Source organism: Myripristis murdjan, chromosome 8, assembly GCF_902150065.1.
Source record: "Myripristis murdjan chromosome 8, fMyrMur1.1, whole genome shotgun sequence".
NCBI lineage: Eukaryota > Metazoa > Chordata > Actinopteri > Holocentriformes > Holocentridae > Myripristis > Myripristis murdjan.
In genome coordinates, this window is record NC_043987.1 from 33,715,651 (window position 1) to 33,735,263 (window position 19,613).

Genomic DNA, 19,613 nt, shown 5'->3' on the forward strand with positions numbered 1-19,613 from the left:
ATGTGTTTCTTTAGAAATATCTGTTATAGCAAACAGCCAGTTTGTCTGTACTCTCAAATACATTATGTGAGAGATTATCATAAGTTTTCTACCAGGCAAGCTACTAAGGGTCACATGGTTAAACAAAATTCCAGAACAAATGAAATATGTAGATCTGTAATCTATAGGGCCATTACAATATGGCATATGTTACCAACTATGATCACTGAAGCACCCAGTAAGGCAAGTTTTAAGAGGCTGCTAAAAAAATACATGATGACTAACCCTAATGTGAATGAACTGAACTGAACAACCACGATTGATAAGTTGAGGTGTTATGATGTTTGTTTTTATTTGACTTTTATTTGTCTTGGAAATGTTTTTATTACAATTGTTAACTGTTTTTTATTGAGATTTGTAATATGTGATAATTATTGTTGTTTGTTGTGGACCCCAGGAAGAGTAGCTGCTACTTCGGTGGCAGCTGATGGGGATCCACATAAAGAATAAAGAATAAAGGCAAACCACAGAGTGAATGAAGAGAAATCACACACTTTCCCAATCTTTAAAAAAAAAAAAAAAAAAAAAAAAAACCTCTTACACACATTGACAGTTAGGGTCACGTAGTTTTGTCTGTGTAGGTGGAGAAACATAACCGTCGACACAACTGGAAGAAAAATGAGAGCCGAGCTCCTCATAAGATCCATGAACTGCCCTGTGGCTGTACTGCCTGCAGATTTATTTTTATTTTTTGCTCCTATGGTGGAGAAAACTGTCTCTGCCTCCAATACAATGGATTTCTCCTTGTGTATTTATATCGATCGATCTATCTAGAGCAGGTTACTGAGCATGGTGTGCAAGCTATGTTTTACTAGATTCATGGTTAATTGATTGAATTAAGGAGATTAAGACATGGAATTTAATTTAATTCAATGTCAATGAGGCTGTTTGCTGCAGCTGGAGCCAAAAAGGATCTCGTCCTCATGGAGAATACAGATCAGGTTGATTATTTGGACAAAACACTTTTTAATTTGAAAAACAAACAAAAAAAACAAACAAACTGAAAAGTCACCGGCTACAATAAGCAGAGCACTGGACAGATGAGTTTTTTGTTTAAGTTTTCATTATTATTGCCGTAGTTAGTATTTATTTGCATGCATGGTTATGTGTCCCGGTCTTATTTGGAGTAATGTAAGTAAACAGGCTACAGTGGAAGTTGATGTGTCCATTCATTCATTCATTCATTCATTCACAAAAGGAAAAGCATGAGACGATAAAGACATGTCAGTGTTTATTTCATTGTTGCAGAGGGAAACCCAGCAGGTGCTCCATATTTTATGGAAACGTCGAAGGGCCGTAACCTTTTCTTCTCTCACTCGGCCTCCGCCTAAAAAGTGAGAAAGAAAATATTTTAATAATCATGCAGCTGTCAGTGATTATGTCAGTATTATCCTGTGTGACCTGTGGAGACGGACAACTGATGATGCTTAAAGTGCTCGACAAATCAAAGAGTGTTTTATAAAATATACATTTTTTCTGGCTAATGAAAGTTCATCGATAACCTGGAGAGAAAAAATGGGTAAGAGAGGAACTAAAATAAAATCTAGCAACCTTAATAAGTGACTGAAGACTTAAAGCTATCTGTGTCATCTAGTTGCCCACTGTAGCTTGCAAAAATTTCAGTCATCTATCATTTTCATGGTGAATGAATTCTCGACGCATTTTACTGATGTTTTGACCACATTTTTTATATTTATTGTGGTTCTTTGATTCCATCTATCCCCCCAAAAATTTACCACTTTAATCTCAGAGGGTTTTTTTTTCCTCAAAATATCACCTCACCTCCCTCCCCTGGCTGTGTAATTTTTGTTTCTCCTTACAGTGTCCCTAATTTTCTGTCATTGCTTTCAGTAATGCACTTAGCTTTTTTTAGTCAATATTTTTAGTGAGTGAATTCCCGTCATTTCAGGCTGCCATGATGGCCGAGGAAATTTTTCAAGATTAACGTAATATTTTTTTGTCTGAATGTTACCCCTCTCACCCGGCTCCACGTTTAATTGCCTTCAGTGGCCTTAATACACCATCATACAAATGAAACTTTCTTGGAATGTAACAGCAAATTGGAGGATGCTTGTTTTTTTTTTTTTTTCCTAAAAATTGAATTATTCCCTGTACTTCTTCCCTGAAAGTTGAGACTGTCTCATCAAGTGACTGCGTGCAGCGGTGCAGTGTCGTCGCAGCAGATACCTTTCCAGCCTCGCGGCTCTTGGCCCTCAGCTTGTTGACCTGCGTCTCGGCGATGTCAGCGCGCTCCTGGGCTTCTTCCAGCTCGTGCTGCACCTTCCTGAACCTGGACAGGTGAGTGTTGGCCTGCTCCTCCTGTGGACACAAGGCAATTTCATCACTTAGGTAAGGCAACATGTACTTTTCAAAAAAAGAATAATTCATCTTGAAATTAATCTCTTTCATGCGGCGGCATATTAGTGCTATTTGTAGGGGGTGAGGAATTTATCAGATTCACAAATTTATGACCAAAAATGTGTAAAGATGTTTTTTCTTATACTCTTATACCTTTTGGTCTTTAAGGGCTCAAACCACCAGGATTTCCTTGTTACTAAATCCCATAGTACACTAGAAAATATTTTTCATTGTTTTTTTTATAATCTCAGAATTTTCGAGTTTTTTTTCTCTCATAACTTTGTTTTTTTCTTTTAAATGTATGACTTCAGTCCCAGAATATCTGAGTTTTTTCTCGCAAATGTTTGAGTTCATAATCTAAGAATTTTGTCAGTTATTTCTCATAAATTTTCCACTTTAATCTTGGAAAATTTGATTTTTTTTTTTTTTTCAGAATATCACCCCCTCTACCCTTGCTCAAATTTTTCTCCCCTCCCTTCAATGGCCCTAATACACCGCCATATATTTTTCAGATATGAAGTAATATATTTAACGTACAGCCTCCTCGGCCTGCCGCTTGTAGGCCTTGACTTTGAGCTGCAGCTTGTCCACCAGGTCCTGAAGTCTGGTCACATTCTTCTTGTCCTCCTCAGTCTGAAAGATAAAGGATTGTTAGTGATGAAGGAGACAAAATGAAGGTTAAATAATGTTAATGAGTTTTATAGAGGCATCAGTCATACCTGGTAGGTGAGCTCCTTGACTCTCCTCTCGTATTTGCGGACTCCTTTAACAGCATCAGCTCCTCGCCTCTGCTCCGCCTCCACTTCACTTTCCAGCTCGCGCACCTGAAATGTGAGTAAATGTCATAAGGTGAGTACAACGTATTCCACATCGCAAAAAAGGTGATTTTTTTTACAACCGAAATCCTGCCTAATTGTAAGCATTTCGGTCTGAAACCTACCCTGGCCTCCAGTTTCTGGAGCTGCTTCTTGCCGCCCTTCATGGCCAGGTTCTCAGCCTCATCCAGGCGGTGCTGCAGGTCCTTCACCGTGACCTCCAGGTTCTTCTTCATCCTCTCCAGGTGAGCGCTGGTGTCTTGCTCCTTCTTCAGCTCCTCAGCCATCATGGCAGCCTGAAATGATTAAAATTCACTAAAAATGTAAAAATGTTGACGTAGAAAAGCTAATCGCATTATTGAAATCTACAGCAGCCTATTAGGGCCATTTTAGGAGAAGAAAACTACACAACAGAGGGAGTGGGGGTAATATTTTGAATTCTGGATATTAAAGTCATGAGTTTACAAGAAAAAAACTCAGATATTCTCTGAGATTAAAGTGGTAGATTTATGAGGACAAAACTCACAAATTGATAAGTTTTTCTTCCACTTCAGAAGAAAACAGTCTGGTGATTCTGGGCTCAAATCAGCAGGATTTCCTTGTGAGAAAGAACTGTTTTCGAGTATTTCTTTTTTTGTATTTTTGTGACTTTGTAATCTCAGAATTTTGAACCTGTTTCTCATAAATTTGTGAGTTTTTTTTTTTTCTCAAAAATTTATGAATAATATCTTGGAAATTCTTGGGATTTTTTTTCTTGGAATACTACCCCCCACCTCCCCCGGCTCTGTAATTATTCTTCCCCCACAGTGGCCCTAATAGGCTATCATAGAAATCAGTAAGCAGGATAATTAAAGCTAAAAATCTAAAATAAGAGAAGCATTGCAGGAAAAAAAAACTGCTGCTGAAAACTCACATCAGTGATGGCTTTCTTGGCCTTCTCCTCAGCGTTTCTTGCCTCCTGGACTGTGTCGTCCACCTCGCTCTGGACCTGGACGAGGTCCACCTCCAGCTTCTTCTTGGTGTTCAGGAGGCTGGTGTTCTGGAGGTGAGAACAAGGCAGAACAGCACTTTCACGACATGCCTTTTATGTTTCAGGAGGGGAAATGATTCAGGAGAGCGATGAGCCAGGAACCTGAGAGTGCAGCAGTCCCACGCGCTCGCTGGCGTCCACCAGCTCCTGCTCGGCCACCTTGCGGCCCCTCTCTGTTTGCTCCAGAGCGGCTCTCAGCTCCTCGATCTCAGCCAGCATCAGGCCATTCCTGCGCTCCACCATGGCGACCTGCTCCTTCATGTCGTCCTGTCCTCTGATGGCATCGTCCAGGTGCAGCTGAGCGTCCTGAAAACAAACGAGAAATGGATGGAAACTGCTTCAGCTTACCCATGAGCCTCACTGTAAACTGTGCTGCGACAACACGGCCTGTGCTCGGAAATGTGGATGTCTTCTATATGGATCCTTTTTTGAAAATGTTTAGATTGGCAACACAGACATAATATCTCTCTCTAGGTTTATTACCTTGAGCTGTCCCTGGATGTTCCTGAGTTGTTTCTGGGCCTCGGCGGCCTGCCTGTTGGCGTGGCTCAGCTGAATCTCCATCTCGTTCAGGTCTCCCTCCATCTTCTTCTTGACCCTCAGGGCGTCGTTCCTGCTCCTGACCTCGGAGTCCAGAGTGCTCTGCATCGAGTCGATCACCCTCTGGCTGTTCCTCTTGATCTGCTCCATCTCCTCGTCCTTTTCTGCCAGCTTCCTGTCGACTTCGCCTTTGACCTGGTTGAGCTCCAGCTGAACGCGGAGGATCTTGGACTCCTCGTGCTCCAGCGTACCCTTTCGGACAAAGTCAAGATTGGCGTTTGCAAAGACAAATAGGGCTAAATACATTACAGGTCTGTTGCTTAACCTCATATCCATACAGGATTATTCCAAGTAACTCCAACCTTGGACATACGTCATCCAAAATATTTTACCTCTGCCTCTTCCAGGGCTGTCTGAATTTCAACCTTCTCAGTCTCAACTGCTTTCTTGGCCTTCTCAAGCTCATGGATGCTCTTTCCGGTTTCACCAATCTGCTCTGTCAGGTCTGAGATCTCCTCTGCAGAAGAAAAACAACATATACACATTGTAATTCCCTTATAATTGTGCATGATTATGTTTATAGCAGTAGACGGAAGGTGACGTACGCTGCAGGTTCTTGTTCTCTCTCTTCGTGGTCTCCAGCTGATCCAGAGCCTCCTCATAGGAGTTCTTCATCTTGAACAGTTCGGTGCTGAGGGAGCGAGCCTCTTTCTGAGCTCCTTCCAGCTCCGCTTGGCCCTCCTCATACTTCTGTTTCCATTCTGCCAGAACCTAGCCGTGTATGATTAAATTAAAACCATTTAGCGAAACGCTGATGCTAGTCTCATCTAATGTATCAAGTTTTTTTCTGTCCTTTACCTTGTCAAAGTTCCTCTGCTTCTTATCAAGGTTGGAGGCCAGACCATTTGCTCTCTCCACATCGATCATGAGGTCCTCCACCTCACCCTGCAGCCTCTGCTTGGTCTTCTCCAGAGAGGCGCACTTTGAGTTCACAGCCTCGATGGATTCTTCGGCCTCCTGCAGACGCTGGGCGAGCTTTTTCCTGCAGAACAGAAGGTTGATTTTCTTCATGTTTCAGACAATTAAAGACATACTCCAATGTTTTGGACGAAATCCCCTTTTCCCACTTATACCCAGACTGAGACAAGATGTTGAAGTCTATGGCAGTCGTTAGCCTGGCTCCATCAAAGTGAAAATATAAACCTTAAAGCAGCTCTGAACTTTCTGATTTACACAGTGGATCATGTGAATTGTAAATACACCTCTTGTGATTAAAAAAAAAGGTAATATAGGAAAAGTCAGATGGTGGAGCTGTAACCGCTGAACACATTTATCCATTTATCGGTGAAGGTAGAAGAAGATCCACCACGAAATTTTCTTTTAATTCCAAGATGTGCTGAAGGTTTATTTTTTCACTTTGACAGAGCCAGGCTAACAACTCCATTGACTTAAAGTCTTTATGCTATGCTAAAACAAAATGCTACCTATAAGAACCGATCCACTGATCATAAAGAGGTGAAAATGGTATCCAACATCTTGTCTCAGTCGTTTTGCCCAAACTGTTGGGAGTATTCCTTTAATGCATTAAACCCTTGAAGGAGTGGGACATTTCTGTTTACTTTGCCTCCTCCAGCTCCTCTGTACGCTGGATAGCATCGGTCTCGTATTTGGTTCTCCACTGAGCGACCTCGCTGTTGGCCTTGGACATGCCGCGCTGCAGCTCGGCCTTCGCCTCCTGCTCCTCCTCGTACTGCTCCCTGAGCAGGTCGCAGTCGTGACGGGCCGACTGGACGGCGTGGGCCAGGGCGTTCTTGGCCTGTAAAATATTCAGTTAGACGTGTCATGGGCAACACTTTAACAAAGCCATGGCCAGCAAATGGCTCATAAACTAAAAAAAAAAAAAGATGATTAAGAAGATTTAACCATAGAAACCTTTGGTTCACGGCAAATCAGAGTATTTCCAGGCTCTTCACCCGGCAAACATGGATATATAAAGAGAAGAAGTTATTTTGAAATTATGCAGCTCGTTGAAAGCCAACTCATATCCTATGTCAGACTAATATTGAAATTAACTATTTAGATGTGAACTAAGTTAATTCTAATTAGCAGTGTTCATTTTCCAGTGTGAAGACAAACTGAGTGAGATACAACTGCATGCATTCACCTCAGCATTATTAACACTTATTTAGTTTTTTTATTTATTTATTTATTTATTTAAAGGCCCTAAAAAAAAAATAAATAAATAAATAAAAAATTACATGCAAATTCATACAGTCCTTTTTCCCAAGACACAACTGAGTAACCATAGGAATATTACAGAAATATTACTGTCGCCTGTATTAAATATTACAGGCGACAGTGTGAAAGGCATGGTGTAGTTTTTCAGGTGAACCACCTGGAAATGCTCTGATTGACTATGAACTGAACTGAAGGACCACCCGGGTTTTACCCATTCAACTTCAATGGATTTAACAGACTGGACATACCTTGACCTCCTCCTCGATATGCCTCTTGAGCTCTTCAATCTGCTGGGTGAACGCCTGCTTGCCCCTGGTCAGCTGGGAAACCAGAGCCTCCTTCTCCTCCAGCTGGCGACTGAACTCCCCTGGTCGACGACACGCTCACATGTTACACCGAAAGTGACCGATACCGCTTTATAAATGTGAAACTACAGGATACACACCGTTCTCTGTCGCAAGCCGCGCCTTTTGTGCACTCGTGTCGTTTAGCTGGCGGATGTTCTCGTCGTTTTTGGCCTTGAGCTCACTCAGCTGGTCCTCCAGAGTCCTGCACATTTTCTCCAAGTTGCCCTGTGAAGAATAAAAATCACGGAAAAACATTTAAATCTTATGCTGTGTTTGCTCAAACCGGTCCTTTGTCATTTTAATAATTGTACTGATTTTGGTGATCTACAATCTACAACAATTTGCCAATTCTGTACCAGTTCTGTATTTTTTCAAGAATTTTGAAAATGTAACCCTGTCCTGTGACAAGTCTATAATATACTGTCTACCCAATGAATATACTTGATGCTTAATTCCTGGTATACTGCAGCATAAAATATTGGTTTCTACGGTATCAGCGTTACAAGGCCATAATTTTCCCTAAAAAACTGTAATTTTCAACATTGTCCAGCAGATGGCGACATTTTTTACTCCTCACCCCTTTGTATAAATGCACAAAGAGGTTATTACTCCTAGTCTCCACTAGGGGCATTTCTCCTGTGTTGTAGATGACTGGAGGCAAATGGACTGAACTTCATTGGGGGAGAATGGGTGAGGAGAGAATGATCCCTAAGAGTAGTTTGTATGTGAGTGTTGAGAGCTGAACCCATAAAATGCAATAAACACTTATTTTATTATAATTTATATGGAAAACTATATTTTTTTTGTGTTTTCTTAATTAAAAAAATACAGTGGCATCTTGTACAAAACTGACATTTAAGGGGTTAACATTCTGAAAATGAATGAACGTTTGCAGTTATGATGAAGACTGATGATGATTAAAAAAATTAACTCAGTGAATGTCAGAAAAAATATTAATTCACGTTATTTTAGTCAGTTTTAAGAGGAGGACATTTTTGTCTTAACTCAAAGGTGATATTTGGTTAACACGGCACAATGGAAACAATGATATTTTTTGTTCTGCTAGTAATTTCTCATGTGGTCGTATCATAAAACAAATGACTCACCTTGGATTTGGCAACGGCCTCCATGTTGCTGGACAGGTCGTCGATCTCCATCTTGTACTCGCTCTTCTCCTTCTCCAGCTTCTGCTTGACGCGCTGCAGGTTGTCGATCTGCTCGCCCAGCTCCGCCACGCTGTCCGCCTGCTTCTTGCGGAGCGCCGCCGCCGTGGCCTCGTGCTGCAGGGTCGACTCCTCGAGGTCGCGCCGCAGCTTCTGGAACTCGGCCTCGCGCTTCTTGTTCATCTCGATCTGAGCGGCCGTGGCTCCTCCGGCCTCCTCGAGCCTCTCGCTGATCTCCTCGAGCTCCCTGGACAGGTCGGCCCTCTGCTTCTCTACCTTGGACCGGGCGGCCCGCTCAGCCTCGATCTCTTCCTCCAGCTCCTCAATGCGGGCCTACGATTTCGTGATAGTAAGGTCACAGTGCCTGTAGAACAAATTCCTCACTGATTTACGAGCCTGAACGTGCTGCTCGAGTGTTTTACCTGGAGCTCCTTGATCTTCTTCTGAAGCTGAGCGCCCAGGGACTGCTCATCCTCAATCTTACTCAGGAGCTGGCTGGTTTCAAAGTCTTTCCTTGAAATGAACAACACATAATGTCAATAAAAATAATTTTATTTTACAGTGGCCCACACCTGAAACATGTTCCTTGCTTCCCAATTTTTTTTATTTTCTTTTCAGTTGTTCTCATTGAGAGCATTCTCAGCTGTGGTAAACCCACATGCTGTCATATACTGGAAATCATTTTTATCTATCTAAATCCCATAGACTGGACGACTTGGTTTTGTTGAAGAAAACAACCAGTACATTAAAACGGGACTTTATGTCTAATTTTTCCTTGTCTTGGTCAATTTCATAAATGTTTACTCCTCAGGAAGGCACAGACAAAATATCCATGTTTGGTAACTTTTTTCTGTTTTCTCCAATACATTCATCTTTGAAATCATATGGTGAATGGTCATACTACACTATATGGTCATGTAGTGTTTTTTTTTTTTTTCAATCTAGATTCTCAGTCCATCAGTCAATTCTCAGTCAAATCTTTTTCTCCACTATTTGCCCCTTACACACTAATTTTGACACACAGGTCAAAGATTAATCTTAATATATAATATATACTTTGCTTAGAATTTCCCTGTACAAACCCTTCTCCGTGTGTGGGCTGAAGACTCAGGCAAATTTATTTCAAATCATACACATGTTTATAAAGATGACCATCATGATATTCATATTTGTTGATCATGCTTTTGTTGTTACATGTGGCTCATCTTGGATGTGGTTCAGGGTGAGGGAGCGGTCGGGCTGGATGACGGATGGGCGGGTTTGGAACTGCAACAACATGCAGTGCATTTTCATATCATTTACATTTTCAACAATGTTTTGTTTTTCCTTACTTCTTGAGTTTCTCTTCAGATTGCTGCTTGTCGTTCTCCAGATCCATTATGGACTCCTGGGCCAGTTTCAGATCTCCCTCAAGCTTCCTCTTGGCTCTCTCAAGGTCCATGCGGAGCTTCTTCTCTTGCTCCAGTGAACCCTCCAGCTGGTGGTGACAGTCAGTGTAATAGCGGTTACTCACTGCACACGGTTACCTTAAAAACACAGCATGGAAACGGCAGTTCTCTTACATCGTCCACTTGCTGCTCCAGCTTGGTCTTGGCCTTGGTCAGAGTGTTGACTTTGTCCTCCTCGGCCTGGAGATCGTCCAGTGTTTGCTGGTGAGCCTCTTGCAGGGCCTTCTTCTCCTTGGTTAACTTGGCGATCGCCTCATCTTGCGAGGCCATCTCCTCTGTCAGGTTCTTCACCTGATTGTGGCACAGAGCATGTGTGATTTAAAAAAAAAAAGAATGGAAAATATGAATGTAAATCTCTCTCTTTATAGATGTATAAAAGATATATATAAATAAAAGGAACCTTGTTTTCGGTGGCATGTTTCTCCTTCTCCACTTTGGCTAAGGTGAGCTCCAAGTCGTCGATGTCTTTCTTCAGCTCAGAGCATTCGTCCTCCAGTTTCCTCTTCTTGGCAGTGAGTTCAGCGTTGATTTCCTCCTCATCCTCCAGCCGCTCAGTTGTCTCTTTGAGTTTGGCCTCCAGCTGGATCTTGCTCTTAATGAGCCCTTCACACCTTTCCTCCGCATCAGAGAGGTTCTCAGTTTCCTGTGTGATCATATGTGGTGTTTATTAGCAATTTCTGATGAAAAGCATTGAGGAAATAGTAAATAGTGTGCTACAAATTGCTATTACTGTGTTTGACTTACAGAAGCTATTTGCAGTTGCAGGTCATTCTTCTCTTGCAGCAGGGAAACCATCTTCTCTTCTAACTCCTTCTTCTTGGCCAGCGCAGAGGCCAAGTCCGTCTTCATCTTCTCATAGTTCTCCTTCAGATTAGCCAGCTCCTTCTCAGTCTCGGCACTCTTCAGAAGAGGCTTGATTTTGAAGTACAGATTCATCCACGGCCAGTTTTTCACATTCATGAATGAACGGATGTTGTACTGGATGGTGAAGATGGATTCTCTAAAAAAGGGGAATAGAGACACGTTTGGCACTTCTGTTCTACTGTCTATGGGATTTTATGTTGGTGTCCAAAAATCCAAGAGTCCCATCTCAGTGTTTCTCTTGGTCTGTTGAAATGGTTATAACACCGCTACCACAATTTTGCATGTCAGGGAATTTCGATTACTTTCATTACTTGGTTACATAACAGTTTAGTCAAACTGTGGTTTACTCAAAATGTAGTTACATTATAGACACTTGCGTATGTATGAAGTAATTGCTCCTAATGGTTTTACAGCACAAATTCAGTTGCTGTCTGCACAATGGCATTGTTTGTTTCATTTCACAAGCAATAGTTTTGAGTTGCTGAGTTTAAATAAATCAGTTATTTAACCAATTATTTAAATTACTTATCAAACACTTACCAACTTAGCAGACCTGAACACACTGAAAGTGTTTAAAGAGTAACTAATCAGGCAAAGAACTTTTACAGCTGAATATCAATATATATGGATGATCAGTGATGATATTGATGGATCAGGTCCAATTCTTGACATTTTAGTATTGGAATTCTACATTTTGTGTTATAAATATGCCCTCCAGTGGTTGGAACCTGGCTATGGCTGTGTTATAAACTATATTATGATCGTACCTCCTTTCCATCATCTTGACAAACTCTCTCCTCATGAGGTAAGCTCTGCAGAGAGCCTGAGTCATGGTCACCAGCTCCGCCAGCTTGTCGTCTCTCATCTCCTCCAGGATGCCCAGCAGGCCAGCTTTGAAGAACACCTGGGATTTTTTTTTTTTTTTAATGAAAGGAAATTGGCCATCAGTACGCAGGAATAAATCAGAAAATAGAAATAAAATCTAATCATGTTCCCAAAAAAACACAAACCTTGGTGTGTCCAAACTTGTACTGAGTGTGGTCGACGTCAATGGAGCTCAAGAGTTTCTCTGAAGCTTTCTTGTTGTCAATGAACTGTCCCTCAGGAATAACGCTAGCATTCAATACTTTGTATCTGCAGGAGAAACAAATGATCAACTGGATTCAAAGCTTTTAATTACAACACAAGGATGTCAGATGGGTTTAAGTATTTTGTGTTTTTGGAAGTGAAATATGGGAAGATCACCTCTGCTTGAAGTCACCATAGAGGATTCTGCTGGGGAAGCCCTTTCTGCAGATTCGGATCCCTTCCAGCACACCATTACACCTCAGCTGGTGGATGACCAGGAAGTTCTCCATAAGACCTAGACATTGTATGCAAAAAAATGAGCAAACACTGTAATGTACTTCATATCTTGTATAAATGAGCAGCTGTTTTGTTCTTACCTGGGGTCTTTGTTTCATTCGGAATCAGGCATCGCACAAAATGAGGATGCGTGCTCCTCAGGTTGGTCATCAGTTTGCCCAAGTTCTCCTGGGAGGTGAAATTTAAATCATTTAAACAAAATTTGGCCTCAAGACTCAACTCACTTTGACAGAGGCATTTGTCCTAGTTCTTAAAGGAATACTCCAACGTTTTGGACAAAACACCCTTTTCCCGACTTCCTCAGACAGAGACTGGATGTTTGACACCATTTTCACCTCTGTATGTCCAGTGGTCAGTTCCTATGGGTAGCATTTCCTGTTAGCTTTAAAAAAACAAAGGTGAGCGGTTTGAGGAGAAGTTAATTAGTGGTGGATCTTCCTGTACCTTCAGTGGTGCGCAGATCACTGTGTTAGACGGAAGGAGAAATGTGTTAAAAAAAATCCAAAATGTGTATTTAGGGGAAAATGGTATCCATCATCTTGTCTAAGTCTGGGGAAGTCAGACAAAAGGTGTTCTTTTAAACAAATATGTGAATGTGTAACATACCCTGAAAAGAGCAGATACCGTCTGGAAGGATCCACCCTTCTTCTTTCCACCCTTCTTGCCACCACCACCTCCAGAAGCCTCTGTTTTCCAAAACATAGTGTCTTACACTTCTACTGGTTGAATATGTCTGAATTCACCAAGAGAAGATGCTTGTTTTAAGTTAATTTAGTGAAGTGAATGAACAGATTAGCTTCTCACCCTCAGCTGAAGCATGGGATGCGTACAGGAAGGCGAGCAGTTTGTTTGAAGCCTTCTGGTAGAGCTGAACCACTGAATCGTTCAGGGGGTCCTTGTTCTTGTCCAGCCAGCCAGTGATGTTGTAGTCCACTGTGCCGGCATAGTGAACCAGGGAGAAGTGAGCCTCGGGCTTGCCCTTGGCAGGCTTGGGCTTCTCAAAGGCCTTGGTCTTGCCCAGGTGCTGATCGTGCAGCTTGTTCTTGAAGGTCGTGTCTGAGGCCTTGGGGAACATGCACTCCTCTTCAAGGATGGAGAAGATGCCCATTGGCTGATGGAGACAGAGGAATATGGAAGAGAATTAGGAATTTAAAATGTTTGTAGAAATTCATCAATCAGGTCTTTCAAAGAGAGTTGGCTCACCTTCTCAATCAGCTCAATGCAGGCAGCCAAGTCCATACCGAAGTCAATGAACTCCCATTCGATGCCCTCTTTCTTGTACTCCTCTTGCTCCAGGACAAACATGTGGTGGTTGAAAAACTGTTGCAGTTTCTCGTTGGTGAAGTTGATGCACAACTGCTCCAAGCTGTTGAACTGCAATTGTGAGAATCTAATTTAGCTGCAGAGCAACAACAGCGTTGATAACGTGGTGCTTCTCAAAAGATTTTCAAATCACTCACATCGAAGATCTCAAATCCAGCGATGTCCAGCACACCGATGAAGAACTGTCTCGGCTGCTTGGTGTCCAACATCTCGTTGATGCGGATGACCATCCACAAGAACATCTTCTCATAGCAAGATTTGCACAGAGCCATCACGGCGTTGTGGACCTGAAAACAGCAGCGACAGGTTTATGGCAGCACTGGTTTCCCTCATATTCAGTACTCACAAAATGCAGACAGATCTTTTTTAAAGTTTTATCAGTTTTAATGACATCTGCCTCGTACCTGTGGCACGGTCTGTCCTTTGGTGACAAACTCGTTTCCGACCTTGACTCTGGGGTAGCACAGAGCTTTCAGCATGTCGGCTGAGTTCAGACCCATCAGGTAGGCGATTTTATCAGCCTCTGAAGGAAAGAATAAAACTCACAGTACTCGATGCACTTCAGCATTACACCACAATGCATATAGGCATAAAGCCTTAAAGTATAGTTATGATAGTTACCCTCAGTTCCGTCAGGCTCAGCCTGCTCCTCACGCTGCTTCTGCTTGAAATGCATGTTCCCATGATGCATCACAGCGCCGGTGAGCTTGTAGATGCCCAGCTTCTCCTCAGCGCTGAAGCCCAGGATGTCTATTGCCGTCTGGGATTATTACACATCACATGAATTTTAAATTTTTAATCAGGAACACCTCTGACAAAGATTCACAAACTGTAAATGGTTGTAAATGAAATGTCGCATACATCTGTTGCGATGAACTCCTCCACATCGTTGATGCTCTTGACGGTGATTTCTCCCTGACTGATCATCGGGTAGTCGTACGGGTTGGTGGTGATCAGAAGAGCCTCTGCGAGAGATTACAGCAAATAATCTGAGTAGTACATTGGTGTAAAATACAGGTACAGGTACTAAATACCACAGAAAAACTATTTTTCTACGTTTTTTCCTCATAATTCTGACTTTGTAATCTCCAAATTTTTGTGTTTTTTCTCATTAATTTGTGAGTTTTTTCTTGCAAATTTACTGCTTTAATCTCAGAGAATATGCACATTTTTTTCTTATAAATTTACGACTTCAATTTTTTATCATCCAGCTCCCCCTGCTCCATAATTTTTTGTTCCCCTAAAATGGCCCTGATATGCCGTCATAATGAAGTTTGCTGTAATCCAAAACATGTTTTCCACATCATCATGAAGCTTTTGCATTTTACAGCCTTAAATCTTTCAGCCAAGTCATGTTCAGCACTGTTCTACGATTATATCAAATTGTGCATATTTTTTATCAAACATATATATTTGTATATATATATATATGTGTGTGTGTGTGTGTGTGTGTAACACACCAATAAGCTCAGGTTTGTGTCCAGTGGCCAGCTGGTAGAAGATGTGGTAGCTCCTCTCAGCAGACAGCTGGAAGGTGACTCTGGACTTCTCCAGCAGATCTGTCAAGTTCAAAGGAAACAAAAAGTTTTATTCATGAGTAAAAATGTGACGTTTATGATTGTGTAGCACATTTTTAGGACCCAGATACTCTAATACTCCACCGTAGATATGGACTCAAATAAAACTGATTGATTGATTGATTGATTGATTGATTGATTGATTGAGTATGTGAACTCATGTGGCTCTGTAAGACTTACATGTTTCAATATCGGCTGAGGCCAGCTTGCCACTCGACCCAAAGTGGATTCTGATGAATTTACCCTGAGGATTCATCAGAGACAGATCAACACGATTCTTAGCAACAACAAGCACAAAAAAAAGTCCAGTGGAGCTTTTTGACGTTTCTGATGTTTCTGACATCGTCACTTACGAAGCGGGACGAGTTGTCGTTCCTCACGGTCTTGGCGTTGCCGTAGGCCTCCAGCAGAGGGTTGGCGGCGATGATCTGGTCCTCCAGTGATCCCTGCAGGAGGACGGCGGATTACATCATGCAGAACGCAGCTTCAATCCGTGCACGACAGCATCTCGTCGCCAAGGCAACTGAGTTTACCTGCATTTTGCCGGACGAACCCTGCTCTGACTTCTTTCCTCCAGATACTGCAATTGTTGCAAAGTACTGGATGACACGCTTGGTGTTGACGGTCTTTCCTGCACCGGATTCTCCACTGGGAAAGAGACAGGCCGGGATTATCATCTAGAATATTCTGTTTTATTGCAGCAGAACGGCACGCACTCACAACCCCATGACACAGACTCTTAATTTCTTGATTTGAAGGATCATTCACAGGTGCAAACCAACAGGATCTCAGTTTGGGAGGGAAACACACTTTTATTTTGAAGGGATGAGTTGGATGAGAGAGGATGTTTACAGATTTGTGAAGGTTTTATTGGTTGAAATTTTAATTTCCAGCCACTCGTGCAGGATGATGATGTCACTGTGTTACAGGAAGTCGAGGTCATATGACGTTATTTCATGTGGACTTGAAAAGGCCTCACATGACCTCGACTTCCTGTCAAACAGAGCATCTGAAACAGCAACGTCCTCATCCTGCTCTAGAGGCTGTAAATTAAAATTTCAGCTGATAAAACCTTCACAAATCTGTAAACATCCTCCCTCATCCACCTGTCCCTTCAAAATAAAACTGTTTCCCTCCCAAACTGAGAGCTATGACGGCCTACGGGAGCCACAGTGGTGAAAAAGAAAATCACAGTGCTGGGGGAAAGGGGTAATATTCAGGGAAAAAAAAAAACTGAATTTATGAGAAAAAAAACTCACAATTTTATGGGGAGAAAAATTCTGAGATTTTAAAGTCACAAATTTACAAGAAAAATTTGGAAAAATACTTTTTCTTGTACTTCTCTGTCTTGTGTTGATTTTGCTGAAAAGTAGAAAAGTAGAAGAAAAACTAGTTCTCGTAAATTTGTAACCTTATTTTCTCAGAATTTTCAAGTTTTTTTTCTATAAATTTGTGAGTTTTTCTCTCATAAATTTATTACTTTAATCTCAGAATTGTTTCTTGTAAATTTGTGGCTTCATAATCTCAGAGATTATCTTTTTTTTTTTTTTTTTTCTTGCAATTTTGCAACTGAATATCAGAGTCCATTTCATCAGGTCCTTAATTACTGGTCTACATATATATATATATTTTTTTTTTATCTTTGTGTTTATTTTATTATTTATTTTATTATCATTTAAATTTTTGCTAACTTTTACTTTACTTTATTTTAAACATTATATAGTTTAATTGTATTTTTTTATTCTAGCATACTTTTCATTGTTGTCTATTTTTCTTTTTTCTTTTATTTTTGGGTTCTTCAAATCCTGTTATGTGACTGTGTGACTTTGGGCTGCATGTTTGTGTAAATACAGCTGAGTTGAGCTGAGCGTCGTACTCACGTGATGAGGATAGACTGGTTCTCACGATCTGAAACAGAGGAACAACACATGTTTTTGTTCTCGTCAGCAGGTCACGCGCTCTCTGAGGACGTCCAGGTGCCGCTCGTACCTGTGAGCATGAACTGATAGGCGTTGTCAGAGATGGAGAAGATGTGCGGCGGCGCCTCGATCCTCTTCTTGCCTCTGTAGGCCGTCACCACCTGGGTGTCGTAGACGGGGAGCCACTTGTAGGGGTTGACCACCACGCAGAAGAGCCCCGAGTACGTCTGCAGCACAGAGCGTCAACCTCTCACACACATATCACACCAATACTGTGAAACTATAATCTGTAAACTGTAAAATATGTGTTACAGATTACTAGTTACCACAGGAGGAAGAAACATTACAAACATTACATTTCCTCATGTGACTGTAACTAAGCAACTTTTTGTGTACTTGTTTTTTTTTTTATTCAGTAATTTCATTTTTACTTCACATTTCTGTTTAAGTTTTGTCCTTCACTACATTTTGATGATAATGATAATGATGATGATGAGAGTTTATTTCAGTTTCAGTTACAATCAATTATCATTTTTCAAATATTAATAAATTAGTTTTTCAGAGTCCAAAAAGGTGCAGGCTGAAGCCAAGGCTTATTGTGCCGACCGTTTTTACACGTGTGTTAAGTTACAAACAAAACAATTGTAATAACATAAGATGTCATAACATATCAGAAAACAATAGGTAATTCAGACACACACACAAAAAGCAAAATCAAAAGATCCATAACTACATATTATTTGGATTATAATTATAATGATGACCTATATTTACCGATTACCATGGATTTATACATTTTTTTTTAAATTGACTGATTGAGCTGCAGAGTTTTAATTCATTGTCCAAGTTATTCCATGAAGATTTCCCTTTAACTGATACACATTTGCTTTTGATGGTAGTTCTTATTTTGGTGTTTTTAAACATACATACACCCCTTAAATTATAAAGACTCTTGGCAAAAATAGTTCCTGGGTGCAGCGTGGAAGCAGATTATTATTATTAAAGTATTTAGATCAATAATGTCTTGTAGTTTTAAAGTGTGTAAGTTAATGAACAGTGGGTTTGTTGGTTCATAACAGTCTTTTTGATTTACATTTCTTATAGCCTTTTTTCTGTGAGAGGAAGATGGGATTTATCTTAGTTTTATGTGTTTTTAAATCAGATTACAGAGAACAGATGATCAATGACAGACTGTGGAACCTTTCACAATAAAAGCCCAGTCAGCCAAGATGAGAAAAAGGAACCTGCTTCTACTTGGTTGGTCATTTTCCAAATTTCACAATAAAAGCTGCACTGTGAAAAACTACCGACAACAACCATTGAGACTCAACTGGCAAAAAACAAATGTGGAACTCATCCATCACGTGACGTGCTTATTCTGCATGTGACCTCACATCAGTTTTGCGTAATGCCCCTTTAAATCCCTACTCGCGCTGCGTTTAGCCAGTTAGTGCGTAGACTCACGTAGATCATCCAGGATGCGAATCGCTCCTTGAGGTTGTAGAGCACGGCGGGCTCGTTCAGGTGCGTCATCATGGCCATGTCCTCGATCTTATCGAACTTTGGCGGGTTCATGGGGTGGATGTCGTCCTCTTTCGCAGTGATCGACTGAAAAACAAATTAAAGTTATAGTTAAAGCTTTACACAAAAAAGAAAAATCACATGCACAGTTTGTGATGTTTGTACCTTTCCACCTTCCAGCGTCTCCACGGTGGCTTTCCCTCCCTCTTTGCTGATGAGCTTGCCCTTGACGTACATCTCGTCGGGACAGGCCACGAAGTAGGCGGTTTTGGCGTCGAAGGGCGTGTTCTGCGCCTCGATCCGCTCCTTCTCTGGCTTGCGGAGGTAGATGGCCGCCGGGCCGTACTGCTCCATCTCTGCGTCTGTGCTCATGGCGGCACTTTACTGGAGACTAAAATACGGTGAAGATTGTGTGGTTTTGACACAGCTGTAATAATAAATGTCTTCACGGTAATTTGGATGAATGAATGAATGAATGAATGAATGAAGGCTTTATTTTAACATGTGAGAATCACAAAGCAAAAACAACACAAAATAGTCAAAACAACAAAACTATGATGGCGACACGTCCAAAAAGGAGCATATGCTTATTAAATCCTACCCCTTTTCCACTACTCAGTACAACTGTATCAGCTGACTTCCATACACATTAACCAAATAACAGATTTTAAATTATATACCTGTACACCCATGAACAAACATATTTACATGTACATATTTACCAATAGTAAAAATAAATAATGTGAATAAACAAAAAAAAAAAAAAAATAATAATAATAATAAATAAACAAATAATCTGTGAGAACACCTGGTGATTGTCACAGCCTTTCTTCCTCCCTGTACCCCATGAAAAACATATTTACAATAATATGATTTCTACAGAGCCCCTGAAGGGTCACAGCAAGTTTTTTTTCTCTCTGAGCCGTTTGTCTGTTTCTGCTCAGCTCAGACGTCTCCTGATCTGAGAACATGTCTACGTTTATTTGCACTGATCACATAATCGTGCAAACTGGCTCGCTCGTGCCGATTCGCCGTGTGCAACATCAGGAAAATCAGACCACACCTG

The 19,613-nt window shown here is 41.2% G+C and overlaps 1 protein-coding gene across 1 annotated transcript; it reads right to left on the bottom strand.

Annotated features, from left to right (window-relative positions):
• Positions 1–1,351: 1,351 nt before the first annotated feature.
• On the bottom strand, positions 1,352–18,919 carry LOC115363716 (myosin heavy chain, fast skeletal muscle-like). Its single transcript, XM_030057985.1, has 39 exons — positions 18,713–18,919; positions 18,491–18,634; positions 17,097–17,253; positions 16,988–17,015; positions 15,641–15,755; positions 15,461–15,553; positions 15,288–15,351; positions 14,991–15,089; positions 14,392–14,495; positions 14,152–14,290; positions 13,935–14,053; positions 13,668–13,817; positions 13,411–13,581; positions 13,012–13,318; positions 12,814–12,893; positions 12,288–12,375; positions 12,088–12,205; positions 11,853–11,976; positions 11,610–11,746; positions 10,723–10,978; positions 10,379–10,621; positions 10,093–10,269; positions 9,862–10,007; positions 8,953–9,043; positions 8,474–8,863; positions 7,466–7,592; positions 7,269–7,387; positions 6,402–6,598; positions 5,641–5,824; positions 5,388–5,553; positions 5,175–5,299; positions 4,726–5,034; positions 4,345–4,548; positions 4,126–4,251; positions 3,338–3,508; positions 3,117–3,221; positions 2,935–3,030; positions 2,227–2,358; positions 1,352–1,366 (listed from the first exon to the last, which is right to left on the bottom strand). Exons 1-39 carry the CDS (start codon positions 18,917–18,919, stop codon positions 1,352–1,354), a joined length of 5,823 nt encoding a protein of 1,940 aa, XP_029913845.1.
• Positions 18,920–19,613: the final 694 nt, after the last annotated feature.